Source organism: Aotus nancymaae, unplaced genomic scaffold (genome assembly GCF_030222135.1).
Source record: "Aotus nancymaae isolate 86718 unplaced genomic scaffold, 86718_ANA_hifiasm-v0.15.2.pri h1tg000018l, whole genome shotgun sequence".
NCBI classification, from domain to species: domain Eukaryota; kingdom Metazoa; phylum Chordata; class Mammalia; order Primates; family Aotidae; genus Aotus; species Aotus nancymaae.
This window is the reverse complement of record NW_026988430.1, coordinates 23,425,156-23,447,412: the sequence shown is the minus strand read 5'-3', so window position 1 is coordinate 23,447,412 and position 22,257 is coordinate 23,425,156. Positions and strand designations below refer to the sequence as shown.

Genomic DNA, 22,257 nt, shown 5'->3' with positions numbered 1-22,257 from the left:
CCTACAAGTCACTACAAGACGAGCAGGTAAAGTGTGATGAACACAAATAGAGTGAGCTTCTGACGACAAGACATTTGCAAAGCCCCTGTTGCAAAAAGAGCCAGTTTATTTACTGAAGTGAAAAAAAGTTGCAGAACAATTACTATAAGAAAAATTGTGAGGAAGAAACCTCTGTATAGTGTTGTACATGTCAGCGTCTTGTGTGGTAGCCTCATCTTCTCTGGGCTGTGCCTGTTTCTAGAGTGGAGGATGCCATTGTTGACCTCCGGACTGAGGGCCCACTTGTGCATGACTGCATCAGGGGGTATGCTAGGGCCTTGAGCTCTGGGCTCCACAGGTAGAGTTTTGCAGGGGTGTTCAATGAACTCAGTTATTTACAAACCATACCCAGGCCCATCTGCCCCTTCCCAAGACATTAGCTAGGTCTCGAGCCATGTGACTTGGGAAATCCATTCCCTGCCCAGCCTAGGAGTTGAGCTGGTCCTGTGCTCAGTCTTCCCGGAAGGACATGCCAGGTTTGTGTGTACCTGGGAACATGTATGTCCATAGCCTGCATCTGTAGTAGGTCAAGAAGTGATGGGCTGGAAGCAGGAGGAGAGGATTTGGCTTTGACCTGTCAGGCTCAGAATATAAGGCCCCCAGGGTATCGCACCCTGACAGGGGGAGCAATTTTACCACCCCTTGGACTCAGCCTGACCCTCTCTCACCAGAGTCCACTCTCTTCCCCCAACAGGCTGTTTGACTGGCTGGTATCAGTGATCAACAGCAGCATCTGTGCAGACACCAACTCATGGACCACTTTCATAGGTAGCAAGGGCTTGCTGTGCTGGGAGCATTTCAGAAAAAGAGCAATAAAGCCTTGGATGGAGTGGCAGGAGCCCTGGGTCCACCGTGTGGCTCTGGGCAGCTCCTTTCCCTTCTTTGTACTTATGTCTCCTCTTCCATCTGCCTGCCAGTGTAGGGCAAGATCTCTGCTCTCCAGTACCCACATCTGAGCAGTCTGTAACTCTCCAGACAGACTTAACGTTGCCTTGTCTGAAGGAGCCCTTTTTCTCCCCAGAGTCCCAACTCTAATTGCAGGAGAGTAGTGGGGAATGGGGGAAAGAGCTGGATTAGAAGGGACTTGGAGGCTAGCACAGTGGCTCACACCTGTAATCCCACCATTTTGGGAGGCCAAAGCTGGAGGATCACTGGAGGCCAGGAGTTGGAGACCAGCCTGGGCAATATAGCAAGATCTCATCTCAAAAAAATTAGCCAGACATGGTGCTGCACACCTGTAGACCCAGCTACTCAGGAGACTGAGGTGGGAGGATCACTTGAGCCCAAGAGTTTGAGGCTGCAGTGAGCTATGATCACGTCACTGCTCTCCAGCCTGGGCAACAGAGCAAGACCCTATCTCAGGGGGGAAAAAAAAAAAGGGACATAACCGAGGGAGGTCAACACCATTGTAACTCTAGGTGGGACAGTCAGGTATAGGAGGAAATAAAGCTTAAAGGCATTTGCTCATGGAATGGTGGAATTCTAGCCATAGGTGGAAACGAATGCCCTCCAAACTAGATTTAACACAGAAAACGTTCCCTGGGACCTGGTTTCCTCACAGGAGGGGCCTGTCAGGACCAGAGAATTCAGAATCAAAAATGGGCCTGATGCCCAGGGCTGTCTTCACACCTCATCTGGGTTTCTTGCCTGCTCTGAGCTCTCCAGGGGAGTGGGGTAGAGATGGGAGCTACCTTGGGTGGAGGCTGGGGAAGGTATGTTCTGCCTACCGCAGATGTCATGCTCACTCAGCCTCATCGCCAGGCTGCCAAGTATAAGGCATTGGCAGGGGCCCAGCCACCCTGGGTTCCTGTGGTCCCCTATCCCCCATCTGCTCCCTGCAGTGGCCCCATGGGTTCTCTGCCATTCTCCCAGGCCTGCTGGATGTGTATGGATTTGAGTCATTTCCCGACAACAGTCTGGAACAGTTATGTATCAACTACGCCAATGAGAAACTGCAGCAGCACTTTGTGGCTCACTACCTAAGGGCCCAGCAGGTAAGGGATGGGGTGAGCAGGGGTGGGTCCTCTTTTGGATCCGGAATCCCTTCTTGACCTTCCAGTCCCAGCCCCGGTTCTGATCTGAAGCCTTTTGTTCCTTCTTATTTTAAATTGACAAATAATAATTGCACATACAGAGTACAATGTAACATTTTGATATACTTCTGTTTCTTCTTTGATGCTGTTCTGGAATACACTGTGGTACTGAGGCCAGCCATGGATGACCCCTCTGGACCTCAGACCACATCTGCCTTCTCCCACCCCACCCCACCCCACCTTGTTCTTTAGGAGGAATATGCAGCTGAGGATCTGGAGTGGTCATTTATCAGCTACCAGGACAACCAGCCTTGTTTGGATCTCATTGAAGGGAGCCCCATCAGCATCTGCTCCCTCATAAATGAGGTGGGGAGGTCAGCTAATGAGCTGAGCACCAGAGTTGGCCTTTGGGTTTTCTGGGGCCTTGATGATTATCCTGTTCCCTCTCTATGCCTCTCTCTTCCCAATCTGCCAAATAGATCTGCTAACTGCTGTATTTCCTCCCTGTTGGGGACACTATGCTGCCTGTGTGATGTCTGCTGCTGTGGGGGCCACAGGGTGGGGACGGTGAGGGTTGTGGTGAGACGCTCTAATTTTGGTGGCTGACCCCCTGCTCCCATCCCACAGGAATGTCGCCTCAATCGACCAAGCAGCGCAGCCCAGCTCCAGACACGCATTGAGACTGCCCTGGCAGGCAGCCCCTGCCTGGGCCACAATAAGCTCAGCCGGGAGCCCGGCTTCATCGTGGTGCATTATGCAGGACCTGTGCGGTACCACACAGGGGGCCTGGTAGAGAAGAACAAGGTATGGGCTGGGCCATGCCCAGTGGGGCTTGTGAGAAACGAGATGCTGGACCTTTGCTATGCTGACGTAGTAGTTTCTCATCGTGAGTCCCTTTTCTCCAGACCTCTTCCCAGAATCCAGTATCACCTTCTTGGGCGAGGTCTCCACCAATCAAGCATGACCTGCCTGGAGATAACCCATGTTAGACAGGGTCTCCAGGTCTCTGGTCGTCCAGGAGACCTTTTCTTGGGCTCGGGCCCTATCCTACCTGGAAGTCCTGTCATCTGTGGCTTGGGTGGGCAGTAGATGGCCCTGGGCAGAAGCTCCACCTGCCCTCACCTGCTGCTCTTGCTATTTCCCAATAGGACCCCATCCCACCTGAGCTGACCGGGCTCCTGCAGCAATCCCAGGACCCCCTGCTCTTGGGGCTGTTTCCTACTAACCCCAAAGAGAAGACCCAGGTGGAACCCTCTGGCCAGAGCAGGGCCCCTGTGTTGACCGTGGTATCCAAGTTCAAGGTGGGTCTAATGTGCTGATGGGAGGTGCTTGGTTTACTCCGCAGTTTCACAAATATTTATTGAGCACCTGCCAGGATTGGTGCTGTTTGCTGGGGAGCGGTGGCAAGTCAAGTAGATGTGGTCCCAGTCCCCATGGAGTTTATACTTCGGTGTGGAAGACAGAAGCTGAAGTAGACAAATAGTCTATCAGCTATAATATGGGAAGCCTAGGGGCCTTCTGATGGGGTACTCATGAGAGGATCAGCTACATGAACCTCTTTGACCTGGCTCATCCCCAGCTCTCTAGCTTCATGCTCAAGCCCTAGCGTCACTTACTCCTCTCACATCATCTGCTTTCTACGGTCCCCTCAGCCCTTGCATGTACTGCCTCATCTTCCTGGGATACTCTTGACCACTGCCCCATCAGCTCCAACTCACTCCCATCCTCCACACACCTTTTCCTAGTTTAGTCTTTCTCATCCTTCAGACTTTAGCTTTATTACCACCTCCTTGAGGAGGCACCCATGAAACCAGGATTGATTCGTACATTCCTACCCAGCCTCAGACACACCCCCAAGGGTGTTCATCCATGTGTGTAGCCCATTGGACTGAGCTCTGACACAGCAGTAGGCAGCCTGTGGCACAGCCTCCAGCTCACAGGATGAGCTGAATAATAACAGTTGTTGCTTGGATGAATGGCAGGGAGTTTTGAGATTGTTCTTGCTTAAGAAGATTGCTCTGGGGAGAAGTGGGGAGGGGAAGGAGGAGGAGATTGGATTCAGGGAGACCAGTCAGGGAGGGTCACAGGTTTAGAAGGGTCCCTGGAGGCAGAGGTGAGAAGCACGGAAGTCGGGAGAGGAATGTGCTCTGAGCCGGCTCATTGAGAGCCTGCAGCGCAGTCATCCCTGCATAGGAGATTCCTGGTCTCAGGATCCTGGAAGGGCCCGCTGGAAGCATTTGATGTAGTTACTAACCAGAGCTCAGCTGATGGCCCTGGGTAGCCCCTCTCCCTGCCTACACCCATGGTCTCTCATTTGCAGGCCTCCCTGGAGCAGCTCCTACAGGTCCTACACAGCACCACACCCCACTACATTCGCTGCATCAAGCCCAACAGCCAGAGCCAGGCGCAGACCTTTGTCCAGGAGGAGGTAATTAACACTGGGCAAAGGCTGCTTTGCACCAAGGCCCTGGAGAGATGAAGGGCAGGACATCTGCTCCAAATGGAATGAACAGAGGTGGTCTCTCCAGCCAGACCTGATACGAGAGAGGGCCCATCTCCCTTGGTGTGGCAGGGCCGGTTGTGTGGTCCATGCACAGTGGCCTAGCCAGGGAGGCAAGTTCCATTACATCTTGTTCTCTGAGCCATGTGCCCAGATGAGAGACTAAATCTACCCAGAGGAATGGGTTTCTCTCATGATTAGGTGAAAGTCTGCATCACCTTACAGTCCCCACACAGTGGGGGACTTGGAACCACCAGGGCGCTTTTTAGCAGGGAGATGATTTTTCAAGGTCCCTTGATTTCTCACTGCCCCAAAGAGATACTGCCATTAGCCAAGCATTGGGAGAGCCTGCAGCAGCTTGGCACTGGCCAGGGCCTAAGAAGAAGAGCTGAGAGGAATGGAATTTCTGGCCTGCTGGCCCATGCTGCAGGTGCCTACCCTATCTCCCCACCCTTGCAGGTCCTGAGCCAGCTGGAGGCCTGTGGCCTCGTGGAGACCATCCACATCAGTGCTGCTGGCTTCCCCATCCGGTGAGTGAGCTCGATCATGGCACAGGGCAGGGCCAGTGTGGGCTGGGGCTGGGAACACTCGCCGGGCAAGAGCCTGCCCAACCCAGAGCGAGATGTGGAGATGAAGAGAAAGAGGCTGGCCTGTAGAAGTCGACCAGGAACTAGGGAGCAGCACTCATTCGTTTATCCATTCACTTATTGTGCGCTGTTTTGTGTCCAGCTGATGGCTGTGACAAAAGCCACATTGGTACAGTGTTGGGGACAGAAGCCAGACTCAGGAGGGCTGAAAGGCAATTGGGAGGAAGTGCAGATATCAGGTGCTATCAGCTGTTTGAGAAGTGTTGCCTTGTTGGGGAGCAGGGAGATGGGAAGGAAGTGGAGGAGACTGTGGGGTCAGAGGGGAGATATGGCCAAGCATGTCTGCATCATAGGAGTGGTCCAGTTGTTTGGGGAGGGGCCTAAGCAGCCCGCAAATCCCCTACTAGTTGCTTTGTGTTGGTAGACCAAGGCAGCAGGGAGAGCAGACCTATTTAAAATGGTCTTTATGGGCTTCTGACTAAATGACCTTAGAAATTGCCCCAGAACCACATTCACATTCAATGGGGATACTCAGGGAGGGCAGCACCTTGCTGTGTTGTTGAGCAGATTAAACAGAAGAACTTCTTTTGATCCTCAAGCCATGTACCTGGCTCACAATGAAGTCATTCTCTCCTTCTGCCTGCTTTGGCTTCCAGGGTCTCTCACCAAAACTTTGTAGAACGATACAAGTTACTGAGAAGGCTTCGTCCTTGCACATCCTCTGGCCCCCACAGCCCATATCCTGCCAAAGGGCTCCCTGGTGAGTGGGACCCATGTGTTAGTCATTTGTTCAGCCACAGTGTATTGAGCACCTACCCTGTGCCCTATCTCAGGGCTAAAGGCTGGGGCTTACTGGTGAATAAAACACAGCCCTGGTTTTGGTTCAGTGGGGGAAACAGACTCAAAAAAGACAAATGGCATGGAAAGTGGAAAGGCAGAACTATGAACAGGGTGCTGTGGATGGTGCTGGGGGAGGTATGAATCAGGGAAGGCTTCCTGGAGGAGGTAGTATGTGAAAATAAATTGGATTAGCCAGGTGATGGGTGTTCCATGTGACAGGTGTAATCTGAACAAAGGCTTGAAGCAGTAGTGTGGGTATGAGGAACTCCAGGCCATTCCATGTTCCTGGCTCATTGAGGCAAAGATCTGGGGGAGGTGAGGCTGGAGTAGCAGGTAGGGCCCCATCAAGGAATCTGGACTTTATTTTCTGGGCAGGTGAGCAGGCACTGCAGGGGAGGGAGCAAATGACTCTATCAGCTTTATGCTTTCTGGAGACCACTCTGGGGGCCCCGTGGAGGGCCGTGGGAGTGAGACATTAAAGTTGCCCTCAGAGAGAGAAATGAGAAATGTAGGCAGTCAGGAAATGTTTGGAAGAAACTGCTCAGTCTTGGGTACGGGCTTGCCTGGATGTAGAGGGAGAGGAAAGGAATAAATTAACTTAGCCTGGGCAGTGGGGAAAAGCACGAGGCAGAGAGGTTCAAGGAGGCTGAAGAGCCCTGGAGTGGGTGGCTTGACCTGCAGGTCCAGTGGAGAAGTCTGCAAGGCACTTGGGCAGGCTTTAGTCTCAAGGGAAAGATCTGGACTGTGGCCCTCATGTGGGGGTTGTCAGCATGTAGATATAACTGAGGCCATGGGAGCCACAGGGCCCAGACACAGGCAGAGGGACAACAGGCCAAGGACAGGCTGCCGGGGAGCCCTGCCTCGGCAGGACCCCAGCCCAGCACCGCTGCCCCTCATACCCAGCCTTATCCTGGGCCCCTCACAGGCCGTTTGGGAAATCCTGCTTTGTTTCCTCCCATCCTGGGCAGTTTTCACTTTCCTTTCACCCTTTCTCCTTTCTTCTCCTTCTCCTGTTCCATGTCTCTTGCCCAAAGCCCTTCTGGCCCCTGATTGATTTTGCTGCTGTTTCTCATCTGTGGTGTCTCCTTTGGCAGCCTTTGTCTCCAGAGAGGCACTGGGCAGCTAAGGTGGTCAGAGCCCTCAGGTAAATCCTCCTCTCCAGGAGTCAGCCCTGCGAGCTGTGGGAGGGCAGGCAGTGGGGCGGGACCTTCGCAGGGCTGGGGTTTTTAAATTCACTTTTAAATGAATTATTTATTCTTTTTATTTGCAATAGAAAATTCCCAAACTAAGGGCTGAGATTGGATCTCCCTTTTCCCACATGTGGCGGGGAGTGAGGGGTTGGGGCTGAGCGAGTGGCCCAGCTGTCCTGTTTGGCTCTCAGGATGTGTGTCTGGGGGCCTTGGAAACAAATGCTGGCTGAGCAGCCTGGGATTCAAGCTTGGAGGGAGTCACCCTTCCAGATGTCAAGTACCCTCTGCCAGCCTGCCCAAAGGCAGTAGAGGCTGTGGAACGCCTGAGGACACACAGGCACAAGTGGGTATTCCAAGGCTCCACAGAACAGCCAGGGCCCTGAGGGACAATAGAGGGGCTGCTTGTGGCTTCCTCCAAAAGAGGAATGAGGAAGAAATGGCTAGAGCCAAGAACAGCAGCAAAGAGACTCGTAGAATGCTAGGGAGGCCAAAAGCCAGTTTCTTCAGGCCACAGAGGCTTGTAGAGATGACCATGCACTAATGGGGCCATCTCCCTCCCACAGAATGGTGTCCACATGCCAAGGAAGCCACGCTTGAACCTCTCCTCCAGGACATTCTCCACACTCTGCCGGTCCTAACTCAGACCAAAGCCACACCTGGTGACTTGGCTGAGGCCATGCCAACCCCAGTGCACTGTGGCAGGACCAAGGTGTTCATGACTGACTCCATGGTGAGCTTGTTTGCGGATGAGGAGGTTACAGAGGCCAGCTCTGTGCTCTCCTTAGCAGGACAGGGTAGGGGTAGGAGAGGCTGCCCTCAGTGGATGCCCTTTTTCCTAGCTGGAGCTTCTGGAATGTGGGCGTGACCAGGTGCTGGAACAGTGTGCCCGCTGCATCCAGAGTGGCTGGAGGAGACACCGGCAGCGGAAGCAGGAGCGGCAACGGCAGGCCACCATACTCATCCAGGCAGGTAGGTGGGCAGGCTGCCCGTCAGCACTGCACACACACCCCACAGGATGGTGGTTTCCTTTGAAACATGGCTCGTTGAGTCCCCATCTCCTGAAGCTGACTGTCCCAGCCTGAAGAGATGATGGCACGTCCTTATGGTGCACTGGGTTTCAAATTCCTTGTCCCCCTCAGCCATGTCTCTCCAGTTCAACAGAAACCAAGTTACTCCACAAACAAAAGTGCTCTTTAAGAAGTGGAGGCTAAAAGTTGTCTTTAATTACTCTTTCTCAGACCCTGACAGTTGTTTAGGCCAACTTTTTTTTTCCCCTTTATGACAACTCAAACCATTACCTACTGGGCTGTAGGGCTGGGATGAATTTAAGGAGAAGGTTAAAACCAAAGGAGTTCATCAAATGAAAAGATGCATTAACCAACATGTTCATAGTAGTCTTATTTTGAAAAAGAAAAGTGTTAGAACCCAAATATCTAACAGTGGTGAAGTCATGGCCAAATTATGGACCGTCCCTATGATGCAGCTAAGTGTTTTTGAAGAATATTATAAAGTTAATGGAGAACCACTTCCAAAATGATATTTATACCTAGATGCCAAACCACGTATTAAGGGTGATGCCTTGTAAGGTGTGTTTCTGTGTGTGTAGGCATTTTAAAAATTGTATAAGGAAGCTGGGTGCGGTAGTTAATCCCAGCACTTTGGGAGACCGAGGTGGGAGGATCACTTGAGCCCAGGAATTCGAGACGAGCCTAGGGCAACAGGGGGAGGCTCATCTCTACCAAAAAAAAAAAAGGGGGGGCTGCCGTGGTGGCTCACGGCTCTAATCCCATAATCTCAGCACTTTGGGAACTTTGGGAGGCCAAGGTGGGCAGATCACCTGAGGTCAGGAGTTCGAGACCAGCCTGGTCAACATGGCAAAACCCTTTCTTTACTAAAAATACAAAAAACTAGCTGGATGTGGTAGTACGCACCTATAATCCCAGCTACTCAGGAGGCTGAGGCAAGAGAATCACCTCAATCCAGGAGGCAGAGGTTGCAGTGAATTGAGATTGCACCACTGTACTCCAGCCTGGATGACACAGCAAGACTATGTCAAAAAATAAATAAAAATGGGCCAGGCGCTGTGGCTCACACCTGTAATCCCAGCACTTTGGGAGGCTATAGCAGGCGGATCATCTGAGGTCAGGAGTTCAAGACTAGCCTGACCAACATGGAGAAACCCCATCTCTACTAATAATACAAAAAATAGCTGGTCATGGTGACATATGCATATAATCCCAGCAACTCGGGAGATGGAGGTTGCAGTGAGCTGAGATCATGCCATTGCACTCCAGCCTGGGCAACACGCAAAACTCCATCATCTCAAATAAGTAAATAAATACAATTTTTAAAAATGGCCAGGTGCAGTGGCTTACGCCTGAAATCCCAACATTTTGGGAGGCTGAGGCAGGCGGATTACCTGAGGTCAGGAGTTCAAGACCAGCCTGACCAACATGGAGAAACCCTGTCTCTACTAAAAATACAAAAAATTGGCCGGGCGTGATGGTGCATGCCTGTAGTCCTAGCTACTCGGGAGGCTGAGTGAAGAGAATTGCTTGAACCCAGGAGGCAGAGGTTGTGGTGAGCCAAGATCACACCATTGCACTCCAGCCTGGGCAACAAGATCGAAACTTGTCTCAAAAAAAATAATTAATTAAAAACATAGGCCAGGCACAGTGGCTTACACCTGTAATCCTAGCACTTTGGGAGGCCAAGGCAGGCAGATCACCTGAGGTTGGGAGTTCGAGACCAGCCTGACCAACATGGAGAAACCCCGTCTTTACTAAAAATACAAAAACAAAAGCTGGGCGTGGTGGCACATGCCTGTAGTCCCAGCTACTCGGGATGCTGAGGCAGGAGAATCGCTTGAACCTGGGAGGCGGAGATTGCAGTGAGCCGAGATTGTGCCATTGCACTCCACCCTGGGCAACAAGAGCAAAACTCCATCTCTAAATAAATAAATAAATATAATTAACCATGTCTGGTAGCACGTGCCTGTGGTGAGGCTAGAGGATCGATTTAGCCTGGGAGATTGACGCTACAGCCTTACTGAGGCTCCAGTGAACTGTTCATGCCATTTCACTCCAGCCTGGGCAACAGCAAGACCCTGTCTCAAAAAAGAACAAAACGAAACAAAGAATATGCTGAAATTGTAGAGAAGGGAATAAAATTACCATCATTTTATTAATTGTATCAGTTTTGGGGTATGTCGTGGTGTGAGATCAGGAATGTGTAAAGCAAACAAATTCAACTGAGAATATAAAAAAAATTTTTTTTTTTTACTTTTTTTTTTTTTTTTTTTTTTTTAAGAGACAGGGTCTCGCTATGTTGCCCAGGCTGGAGTACAGTGGCTATTCACAGGCACAATCCCACTACTGATCAGCACGGGAGTTTTGACCTGCTCCGTTTCCGACTTGGGCCAGTTCACCCCTCCTTAGGCAACCTGGTGGTCTCCCACTCCTGGGAGGTCACCATATTGATGCCGAACTTAGTGCGGACACCCGATCGGCATATCGCACTACAGCCTAGAACTCCTGGGCTCAAGCGATCCTCCCACCTCAGCTTCCCGAGTAGCTGGGACTACAGGCACATGCCACCGTGCCCAGCAAAAAAAAACAATTTTTAAAGGCACAGACAATCCAGACTCCTCCTGTACCCTGGGTGCTGCCCTGGACTGAGCCTGAGACAGGAAGTGACTGCCTTGCCTTCAGCCAGTGCTCCTTCACTGTGTAGGTGTATCCAAATGTGTGGGCAGTGGAAGGAATGTTTAAAAGCCAATTTTGCCTTATTTCATTTGTAGCCCAAAGTAGGCATTCATTGAAAAAATATATATTTGAAATTTTGACAGCAACTGTAGTTTTGCTGCAGTCAGGTTACTAACACTCTAAAGGCCCCTTTATCTCTTTTCTGTTTCTGGGCAAACCTCTTAGCCATTCGTTCCTGGTTAACTCGGAAACGCATCCAGAGGCTACACGCAGCTGCTACGGTCATCAAGCGCACATGGCAGAAGTGGAGAGTAAGACATACCCAAGAAGTTGGAGTGGGCAGTGGATCAATTTTGGGGACCAGATGGTGGACTTGAGTGGGAATGCTGGCTCTGCCACTGCAATGCAGGTGGCCTTGGGCAGGTCATTCAGCCTCTGTGAGCCTCATATTGTATGCAGTGGGCACAATAACACCTACCCTGCAGGGTAGTTGTGAAGGTAAAGAGTGGTATAAGCAACTCTGGGAATATACCGAACTCTGGGATGTACACTTTAAAAGACTGAGATTTACAGCTTATCAGTTATGTCTCAATGGGCTGTTACTTTGTTTACAAGTAGCATATGTAAGGCCTAAGCACTGTTGCCTGGGGTGTATAGACTTGTGCCATATAGAACCAGTTTGGTTCAGAGCAGCCAGCTGTTCGCAACCAGGTGCCTTCAGTTCACCTTGTTAAGATGATTTGTTAGTTTTGATTTCCATTTTCTGCTAAGAGGGCTAGATAAATCTAAAGCTATAAAGGAATGTTTGCTTTTTAAGATCAGAATGGCCTGCCTTGCTGCTGAAGAACTGGATGATGTGGAAGAAAAACACCTCTCTCAAGCTCCTGGTTCCCTAAGTACCTCCCCACTGCAGACCAGGCTCCTGGAAGCAGTAATCCGCCTCTGGCCCCTGGGGCTTGTCCTGACCAACACAGCTATGGGTGTAGGCAACTTTCAGAGGAAATTGGTGGTCTGGGCCTGTCTCCAGCTCCCCAGGGGCAGCCCCAGTAGCTACACAGTCCAGACAGCACAACAAGACCAGGCTGGTGTCACGTCCATCCGAGCGATGCCTCAGGTACGTTGTGCGTGATGGCCATGACAGCTTTGTTCCTGTGAACAGCAAGAGCAAAGCCTAGAAGTTCACAGGGGGAGTGAGACTGGCTGGGACAGGATCTGTCCCTAACCTTACTGGGTGAACCAGAAGCCTGCACATCCTAACCAACTGTAGGTTTGGATTATTTACTTTGTTTTAACTGGGAATCTTCTAGAGCCCTTTATCTTTTTTAAAACTGCCTCTAATTATTTCAGCATCTCTGAATCTCCTTTTAGTTCCATTTCCAAATGCAATACTGCGTTTCTAGCAAGCTCCCAGCTGATGCTGATGCTCTGTGAACCACACTGTGAGAACCAAGGCTCTAGAGGAGTCAGGAGCAGGAGGTGTTCGAAGTTTGGCCTAGGGCCAGGCACAGTGGTTCACATCTGTAATCCCAGCACTTTGGGAAGCTGAGGCAGGCAGATCACCTCAGGTCAGGAGTTTGAGACCAGCCTGGCCAACATGGCAAAACCCCATCTCTGCTAAAAATACAAAAATTAGGCATGGTGGCACACGCCTGTAGTCCCAGTTACTCAGGAGGCTGAGGCAGGAGAATCGCTTGAACCCAGGAGGCAGAGGCTGCAGTGAGCTGAGATCGTGCCACAGAACTTCGGCCTGGGTGACAAGAGTCTGTCTAAAAAAAGAAAGTTTGGCTTAGGGTAATAATAGGTCGATTACAGAAAAGAGAAAAAAATTATGAGACATAGCAAAAAAGAAACTACCCCAAGACTTGAGGGCAAATAATCTAATTAGTCCCACATCACAACTTGGGTTGTGATGAGTTTGTTACCTCAAATGGCACTGGATTTGGTACCATGTTTTCCTCAAATTGTATTGCTGGGTTTTTCTCCTTTTCTAGCTGAGGAAATGGCAAGCAGAGCCAGTGGTCCAAGTCCTCTGTGGGGTTGGGTTGCCCAGGATGGAGTGCAGTGCGTTCAAGCGATTACCCTGCCTCATCCTCCCAAATAATTGGGACTACAGGCATGTACCACTACGCCCAGCTTTTTTTTTTTTTTTTTTTTTTTTTGTATTTTTAATAGAGACGGGTTTCACCATGTTGGCCAGGCTGGTCTCAAACTCCTGACCTCAAGTGATCTGCGTGGCTTGGCCTCCCAAAGTGCTGGGATTACAGGCATGAGCCACCGCACCCAGCTTTGTGTTTTTATAATATGAGCAGCCAGGGAAAAGTCAGCCAGCACACTCGGGAAGTCAGTGTCACTCGGGGCTTTGTGAGTCACCCCAGCAAGCCAGGCCTCGAAGAAATAAAGTGGCCAAGGAAAGGTGAACCTGTGTTGCACTGGGAGGTAGAACCTCAGGGTCTGGGTCCTGGCTCTGCCCCATTCACTGGATGATCTTAGCTAAGACACATTTTCTCAGAGCCTGTCTATAAAATGGGCTAATACTCAACCTACTGCATGGGATCACAGCAAGGAGTAAGTGAAATGACAAGGCAGAAGGAAACACCGAATTTCCATTCAGAGGAATTACTAATATAGGCCTTAATCTGGATAAAATCTCCCATGAAAATACATAGGACTGCTGGAGTGTAAACAGAAGGGTGAATGTTTAGATCTTCCGGTTTTAAGCAGTCATAGAACTGTGACAGACATTCCTCTTAGGGAGCACCCCCTTGTAGGGTTTCCTCATGTCTCACACTGAGTGGATGTAATGCTTTGTATTTTAATACTGCTGTGGCCCCCATACTAGTACTTGTCCATACCTCTTTGCATTTCTAGCATTTGCTCTGTGGGGTTGTTAGGCCCTGGCACTCCCAGGAACTGGGGGCTAAAGCTGCATCTCTCTCTCTCTCTCTTTCTCTCCCCCTCTAGGGATCGATAAAGTTTCACTGCAAAAAGTCTCCATTGCGCTATGCTGACATCTGCCCTGAACCTTCACCCTACAGTGTTACCGGCTTTAATCAGATTCTGCTTGAAAGACACAGGCTGATCCACATGTGACCTCTTCTGCCTTCACTGAGCTGGGTGATCCTTAGTGCCTTTGTTTCCACAAGGCCTTTTCCTGCCAGCTGCCTTGCCAAAGACATTTAATCAGCACACAGCTGCCAAACTATTCCCACAGTGCTCCAAACACACATGAGCAACAGTGTCAGCTCCAGCCTTCAAGCCAGGGTCCCATGGCCAGTGCGTCATTGGGCCTGGGGCTCTAGGCTACATCAAGCACTGAGGGAGTCAGGGGTGGTAATTACCAAACTAGGGTTAAACATCAGGGTCATGTTTCTCTACCTTCACATATCAAACTCAGCAGCAGTCATGACTGTCACTACAGTGAGGAACCCCATTCCACATAAGCACTTTTGGAAGAAAACAGGCAAAGTTGGCCTAAAATTGGCACTGGAATTTGGGCTGGGGAAAATTTTGTAGTTATTTCCTTTAAATAAGTTGTTGATTTGTTTAATGTAATTTCAAACAAATTATGAACCCAGTGTACAATAAAATCACATCTTGATTTTATTTAGTAACACTGTTCAAGTTTAGCTCCATATCAAGCGTAAAGCTTGATACCATTTATGATGTCTATCAATGGTACCAAAAGTAAAACATTTAAGAACAACCATCTGAATGTCAAGTTTTCTCTCCATAAAGGATTTGCCACCTTAAGGACCCCACATCTGCCTGAAACATAAGCCCACGTCAATGCCTGTAAAGGCCTGTATAGCTTACGTCAGCCAGCATCCAAACCTCTTCTGCCTGGGGCCCCCCAGACAAGCTGGTTTCCTGGAGCGGGGGCAGGGTAGGCAGGTTCTGGGAGTCCAGCACGAGCTTAAGCAGCACAGTAGTCCATGTTAAGAATCCTCATTCTGCGATGGTTCCACAATTCTTAAACAGCAGTCTGCAAACTCCACAAACAAGGGTTCTTGCATGCAGGCTCTCATGAGCTTTGCTTTGTCTTCCCCCTGATCGAGACTGACCATCAACTGCCTGAGGTGTGGATTGAGCAATAAGCTTCTTAATGTTGCAGATTCCCCTAAAAATTAACAAGAAAAAAAGCTACCCTGAGTTCAAGTGGGAACACATGGAGATGGCTGAAGAGAGAAATGTTTCAAGTGTGATAAAACCATCACCAGGCATGGTGGCTCATGCCTGTAATAGCAATTAGGGAGGTCAAGGTGGGTAGATCGCTTGAGCTCAGGAATTCAAGACCAGCATGGGCAACGTGGCAAGACCCCACCTCTGTAAAACGAAAGGTGAGATCAGCATATCAAACTATTTCCACATTAACTGCAGTAACAGAGACCAGTTCTTGGTATCTTTGTAAACATTATAACTTCGTGCCACTTCAGCTAAGAAAAAATGCTTTATCAGCACAATCACAAAGAGAAAAGTATTAAGCTGCTGGCAGGTTTTCTTTCCTTATAGGTATAAAAGTTGCAGAGGACAGCTATACCAAATACTATGAATGATGTCTAAGCATGTGATTCAGCGTGCAGCAGGACCAGTAGCAGTGAACCAACAAATACCACCTGCATGGTACTTTACAGTCTAAAATTTTTCACACCTATTACCAGCTTAGCTGCAAACTCAGTCTAACTAATCATTACCATGAGACTAACTGCAGAGTATAACCTTTTGTGATTCTGTGAAATGGGAAGAATGAAATTAATAGACACCATACACATGTAACAGAATGTTACGTGGACTGAATAAGCAGTGCTACAAAAATGTGGGGCATTAACACCTGTTTCCCCTTAAAAAAAAAAAAATCTAATCATGATAACCAGTCTACATTAACGGCTGGACTGTGAACTGAGCACTGGGGATCTAAGAATACAGGTCCCTGCTGTACAAATCGGTATGTGAGAGACAAATTATCATAAAATGTTAAGTGATTTATTACTAATAAGTCCAAGCTGCTATGGGAAACCAAAAAACTGCCTAATTCTGAAAGACACACAGCAGATCAAGAAAAGCCTAGCTGGGCAAAGAAAATTTGAACCAAGCCTTGAGGGAGGAGCAGAATTTTGCTAACCAGCGAGACCAGTAGGATTCCAGGCAGAAGGAATGGTGTGAGGAGGCTGGGAGGTATGAAACTCTGTATGTTTACAGAATTATGTGACTAGATAGTAAGGGTCCTGCATGCCACACTTAATCAAGGATTTATTAACTTTAAAAAAACCACAATCCTTACAACACAGTAAGAATCTCAACGGTTGACAAGCACAGCACAGACTTACCTAAATTCTTTAAATTCTGCAAAGAAACTCTGTCTTCTTCCTCATCACTATTGAGAAAATCAGCTATACAGTCTTCATCATCTAAGGAATACAACACAAGTCAATGACTCATGACTAAAAAGGAGGCCTGGACACCAGATTTTAACAGCTAGTTCAACAGGATAAAAATGTATGCACACATGTGATAGTGATAGGGGTATTCAAGCAGGTACAGACAAAAATCCTCTTCTCCAAAGTTTGTGACTATACTAACACTCCTTTTTTAGAAGGGGGAGGCTAAGTGAAAGAATTGGTGATTTTAACAAATGCACCCTAGTGTTCACATCCTTACTATATTATGTGGTCTTGTGGTCTTTAGGCTTAGACCTTGGTTGTCTAATAACTTATTACCTCTTCCCACCTCAACATGGCTCGATACGTCATTGCATTTCTAGCATCTGCTCTGTGGGGTTCGGTTAGGCCCTGGCACTCCCAGGAACTGGGACTAATAAACCCCTGTGACAGGCCAATAAACTGGATGCTCTTTAAAAACCAGCCAAGCAGAATCTCCTGTGCTTTCAACATGGGCAGAAACTGCTGGCATTGCCTGAACCCAACCTGGAAATTTCTCAAAGGGCAAAAATAGGCCATGACTTTGCAGGGAATGTTCAATATCTCTTTGGTGGTATCAGGGGCTGCTTTCAGAGCCTGGCATAGTGCATGACACTCAGGAGGTATTAAAGAACATTTAGATGGCTGGACGGATGGGTCGACAGCCCACTACAGCTATAAGCTCTGAACCTCCAGCAGCAGCGAGGTGATCTAGGACAAAGAAAGCCTCCTGCCTGGGTGGAGCTCAGGTGAACAGATAGCCCCTGCCAAATTCCTGGAAGGAGACCAGCATCTGTGGGCTAGAGAAGGCTCCTGGCAGCAGAGCCCACCACAAACCCCCAAACCACAGCCATGGCCTTTCTCATCTGTTTTTCTGCCCGTTTTTCTTCTGAATACTGCTTTCAGGTTGCTCATCAACCATGATGACATGACCCCACTCCTGGTGCTCAGGGCTAAAGAAGCTGTTGCTTCCGAAGGAAGCCATTGTTCTGGACTCCTTGCCCAGCCCCAGTCTTCCCTTTTCCCTCCTTTCAACTTATTCTATGTGAAGTCCTTTGCAAGTCAACTAACCCACCTTTGTTTTCCACAGGCTTTATAGTTTTGGTAGGAAGAGCTGATCTTATTTTTTTCTCAACACGACGAGTTTCAGGGTTGCACTGTTCTGAAAAAGACAAATCCCAGGCCCACATTACCTCCATTTCAGCGGCAGGGCTGCACCTCCCCACCAAGTTAGCATCTAGGTAGGAAGCAAGTGTCTGGGGTAAGGGATGTGGGTGGGGTGCCCAGGAATGTGGAAGAAGTGAGAGATCAAAGTAAGTGGCAGGTTAAGGAAAACCACCAGCAGCCTGAGCCTGGCAGGAGGGCTAAGGAAGCAGGGCTCACTCATGCACCCCAAGAACCTGTCCCCATCCTCCCTACCCTGCTGAATCTTATTCTCACCACAATTTTACTTGGGGTGTTTGAAACAGCTGCTATAAACCAGATACCAGATGGGATAAAACTAGAGGCAAAACAACCAAAGAACTTAAGAGTCAAGAGAAGGCCAGCTATGCTGGCTCACACCTGTAATCCCAACACTCGGACACCAAGGTGGAAGGATCACTTGAGCCCAGGAGTTTGAGACCAGCCTGGGCAACAAAGCAAGACCGTGTCTCTACAAAAAATAAAATCAGCCAGCCATGGTGGTGTACACATGTGGTCTCAGCTTCTCAGGAGGCTGAGGCAGAAGGATCACTTAAGCTGAGTATGTCAAGGCTACAGTGAGCTGTGATCATACTACTGCACTCCACCCTGGGTAACAGAATCAACAGAGCATGAGGTCACAGGAAAGGGTTCCGAAGACACAAGGCAGAACCAGTTTGTGGAGGCTTAAAATTTAGACTTGACTATGCTATGGAAAAGTTCTAGTCGCCTAGGTGGCAGTTATGACAGACGCCACTAAGTGCCAAGCACTGTGCCAGGTACGCAGTGAGATACACAATGGCTCAAGGAACCTTTGCAAAGCCCCCATGACATGGAGACTGTTAATTTACTTAGAGATGAAATAATTTTCTTCTAATAAACTTGTCCATTGGGGTCCACAGCTAGTAAGTAGCAGAGGCAGATTTGGAATCCAGGTCTAACTTTACGGCTGTGCTATACATGTAAGGAACACAGCAGGAGGGACTGAAGGAGAGGTGAATTTTCTGGGTTGTACCTGACCCCGAAATACAGACATTTGTGTCTAAGGGGCTCAGAAAGAGGCTGGAGCTATAAAGATTTGGATGTCAGTAAGAAAAAAAAGTAGGCCGGGCGCAGTGGCTCACACCTGTAATCCCAGCACTTTGGGAGGCCTAGGCGGGCGGATCACGAGCTCAGGAGTTCAAGACTAGCCTGGCCAATATGGCGAAACCCCACCTCTATTAAAAATACAAAAATTAGCCGGGTGTGGTGGCGCACACCTATAGTCCCAGCTACTCAGGAGGCTGAGGCAGGAGAATCTCTTGAACCCGGGAGGCGAAGGTTGCAGTGAGTCAAGATCACGCCACTGCACTCCAGCCTGGGCAACAGAGGAAGGCTCTGTCTCAAAAAAAAAACAGTAAAAGATCACCTACCTCACCTCCTAGGAATAAAGTCAAGGACAGAATTAAGGGAGAGATCCAGCAAAAAAAAAAAAAAAACTCTGAGAGACATGAATAAAGGGAGGAGAGCCTGAGCACAGTGGCTCCCAACTATAATCCCAGCACTTTGGGAGACTGTGGCAGGAGGAATGCTTAAGCCCAGGAGTCCAAGACCAGCCTGGGCAATATAGTGAGACCCCATCTCTACAAAATATAAAGTTCATCTCCGCTACTCAGGAGGCTAAGGTGGGAGGATCCCTTGGGCCCAGGAGGCTGAGGGTGCAATGAGCTGTGATCACGCCACTGCACTCCATCATGGGCAACAAGTAAGACCCTGTCTCAAAAAAAAAAAAAAAAAAACAATAGCAAGAGGATCTACAGCTATGCCACCCTGAATACACCCTATCTCATCTGATCTCAGAAGCTACAGCAGGGTCAGGCCTGGTTAGGACTTCGATGGAAGAATGGGAGGACAGAATACCACAGAGCAGTATCTTCCCAGCCTACAAAGAATAATATCAAGAAAGAAGAAGCCAAACACAGCAGATATTCATAGGAATCAAGAAAGATGACAGGCTGGGGACAGGTAGCTTATGTCTGTAATCCCAACACTGTGGGAGGCCAGGGTGGGAGGATCACTTGAGCCCAGGAGGTCAAGACCAGCCCAGGCAATATGAGACCTCATCTCTACAAAAATTAAAAATAAATAAGCCAGGTATGGTGGCGCATGCCTGTAGTCCCAGCTGCTTGGGAGGCTGAGGTAGGACGACTGCCTGAGCCCAGGAAGTCAAGGCTATAGTGAGCAGTGTTTGTACCACTGCACTCCAGCCTGAGTGACAGAGCCAGACACACACACACACACACACACACACACACACACACACACAGACAAATGAAAAGTGTCCAACAAATGTGGCTATCAAATTTCTGATAAAAATTATTCTTCATTTAACACTGCCTATAGCAGCAACAAAGTCAAAATTAATGTACATATCCACCAATAAGAAAAATATTAAAATGACCATACTACCCAAAGCAATCTACAGAGTCAATGCAATCCCTATCAAAATACCAACGATACTCTTTGCAGAAAATTTTTAAAAATCCTAAAATTGGTATGGAACCACAAAAGACCCCCAATAGGCAAAGCAATCCTGAGCAAACAGAAGAAGGCTGGAGGCATCACCACTACTTGGCCTCAAAATATATTACAGAGCTATAATATCTAAAACAGCATGGTACTAGCATAAAAACAGACACACAAATCAACGGAACAGAATAAAGAACCCAGATATAAATTCACACATTTATAGCCAACCGACTTTCCACAAAGGCACCAAGAGCATATACGGGGGGGGAAGCACTCTTCAGTAAAGGTACTAAGAAAACAATAACTGTAAGGATAACCATATGCAGAATTAAACTAGATCCTTATCTGTCACCATATATAAAAATCAAAATGGATTAAAGACCTACCTAAATGTAAAACCTGAAACTGAAATTACTACAAGAAAACACAGGGGAAATGCTTCAGGACATTGGTCTGGGCAATGATTTTATGAATAAAATCTCAAAACACAGGCAACAAAAGCAAAAATAGGCAAATGGAATTCTATTACACGAAAAAGCTTCTGTACAACAAAGGAAATAACAGAGTGAAGAGACAACCTATAGGATGGGAAAAAAGGGTTAATATACAAGGAGCTCACCAGCAAAAAAAAAAAAACAAAACGAAAAAACAACAAAAAGAAAACATTTAAATGGACAAATGGGTCAAGGTGGCTCACACCTGTAATCCCATCCCTTTGGGAGGCCGAGGCGGGTGGATCTCCTGAAGTCAAGAGTTCAAGACCAACCTGGCCAACATGGTGAAACCTCGTCTCTACTAAAAATACAAAAATTAGCTGGGAATAAGTGGCAGGCACCTGTAATTCCAGCTACTCTGGCGGCTGAGGGAGGAGAATCACCTGAACCCGCGAAGTGGAGGTTGCAGTGAGCTGAGATCATGCCACTGTACTCCAGCTTGGATGACAAGAGCGAGACTCCGTCTCAAAAAAATAAAAATAAAATGGACAAATGATCTGAATAGACGCTTCTCAAAAGACATACAAATGGCCAACAAGTATATGAAAAAATTAGTTCAACATCACTAATCATTGGGGACATGCAAGTCAAAACCACAATGAGATATCATCTCACCGAAGAAAGAATGGCTATTACCAAAAAGACAAAAAATAACATGCCGGCGAGGATGTGGAGAAAAGGGAACTCTTAAACACTGCTGTTAGGAATGTAAATTGGTATAGTCATTATGGAAAACAGCATGGAGGTTCCTCCATGGAGGGGCGGAGTAGAAGAAAGGCTGCCGACTGTTCAAAATCCGGAGTGCGATTACAGGCAGGGACAACACAGGAAACTGTCCGACACACAGGAAGAGGCGTATGACACCTAGGACCAAGTCAGAGAAAGCAAGGCCCCTGCAGAACCCACGGAGACCAGAGGCGGGAAACGAAGCACAGCTAACACGACGATGGGACTAGAGGGCTGCCCCGCGCGAGGAGGGGGCCGAGAGCTGGCGGGGACGAGGGCTCACCTTTGTGCTTCCGGAAGCAAGCCACCGAGCAGCTGTAACGAGAGAGGGCCAAGGCAGCGTGAGGCCCGAGGGCCCGCGGCCCCTCCCGCAGCCCGCGGGTTCCTGCCCTCCCGCAGCGGCCCGACACCCGCACCCCCGGACCCCGTGACCTCCCCACTCACTAGGGCACGCGGCAAGCCGGGCAGCGGTATTTGGGCTTCTCCAAGCAAATTACGCACACAACGCTGCTACAATTGAGCGACGCCATGGCCTCACGGAAAAAAACTGCTTCCCGCGCACCCGCGCGCGCGCGTGCCCGCCTCTTTTTCCGTTTCCTAAACGGGGACCAATCAGCACTCCGCAGGCAGGCAAAAGCAATGGATTGATCCTGCTCATTGTCCCAGTCCTCGTAAGTAGAGCGTCGACATACTCGATGTGCATCAAGTAGCTGCGTCCCAGGTTTTCCTTGATTCGATCACAGCTTCGAAGAACTTGTTATGTAGCCCTGTCCTTATGCAGCTGCGTAGCTTGGAGCAAGTCATCGACACTCCAGGTGTATTGCCCCGCATGTAAAAAACAAAGGCCGGGGGGCGCGGTGACTCAAGCTTGTAATCCCAAGCACTTTGGGAGGCTGAGGCAGGAGGATCACCTGAGGTCGGGAGTTCGAGACCAGCCTGATCAACATGGAGAAACCCTGTCTCTACTAAAAATACAAAATTAGCCAAGCGTGGTGGTGCATGCCTGTAATCCCAGCTACTTGGGAGGCTGAGGCTGGAGA

At 48.9% G+C, this 22,257-nt stretch overlaps 2 protein-coding genes across 2 annotated transcripts in view; one reads left to right on the top strand and one right to left on the bottom strand.

Moving 5' to 3' along the window:
- The window catches only part of MYO19 (myosin XIX), a 41,162-nt gene extending 27,045 nt beyond the window's left edge, over positions 1-14,117 (top strand). Inside the window, 14 exon segments of the mRNA XM_012445483.3 lie at positions 734-807; positions 1,912-2,033; positions 2,325-2,438; positions 2,700-2,876; positions 3,221-3,373; positions 4,393-4,500; positions 5,032-5,102; positions 5,816-5,919; positions 7,753-7,919; positions 8,029-8,158; positions 11,119-11,204; positions 11,711-12,007; positions 13,855-13,974; positions 13,977-14,117. Coding sequence (XP_012300906.3) covers positions 734-807; positions 1,912-2,033; positions 2,325-2,438; positions 2,700-2,876; positions 3,221-3,373; positions 4,393-4,500; positions 5,032-5,102; positions 5,816-5,919; positions 7,753-7,919; positions 8,029-8,158; positions 11,119-11,204; positions 11,711-12,007; positions 13,855-13,974; positions 13,977-14,018 — 1,765 coding nt within the window. The 3' untranslated portion in view covers positions 14,019-14,117.
- A 353-nt stretch (positions 14,118-14,470) lies between these two features.
- On the bottom strand, positions 14,471-21,810 carry ZNHIT3 (zinc finger HIT-type containing 3). Its single transcript, XM_012445492.3, has 5 exons — positions 21,662-21,810; positions 21,501-21,532; positions 17,383-17,469; positions 16,218-16,298; positions 14,471-15,010 (listed from the first exon to the last, which is right to left on the bottom strand). The coding sequence occupies exons 1-5, from the start codon at positions 21,745-21,747 to the stop codon at positions 14,829-14,831; spliced, it is 468 nt and encodes a 155-aa protein (XP_012300915.1). The 5' UTR covers positions 21,748-21,810; the 3' UTR covers positions 14,471-14,828.
- Between the last annotated feature and the right edge of the window lie 447 nt (positions 21,811-22,257).

What these genes read in the sequence shown, in the direction of transcription:
- ZNHIT3 (XM_012445492.3), bottom strand. Translation starts at nt 21,747, where the DNA reads ATGGCGTCGCTCAATTGTAGCAGCGTTGTGTGCGTAATTTGCTTGGAG. An exon ending in AAAGCCTGTGGAAAACAAAG is followed by an intron (nt 16,299 to 17,382) that starts GTGGGTTAGTTG and finishes TGTATTCCTTAG; the next exon opens with ATGATGAAGACTGTATAGCT. An exon ending in GCAGAATTTAAAGAATTTAG is followed by an intron (nt 15,011 to 16,217) that starts GTAAGTCTGTGC and finishes GTTAATTTTTAG; the next exon opens with GGGAATCTGCAACATTAAGA.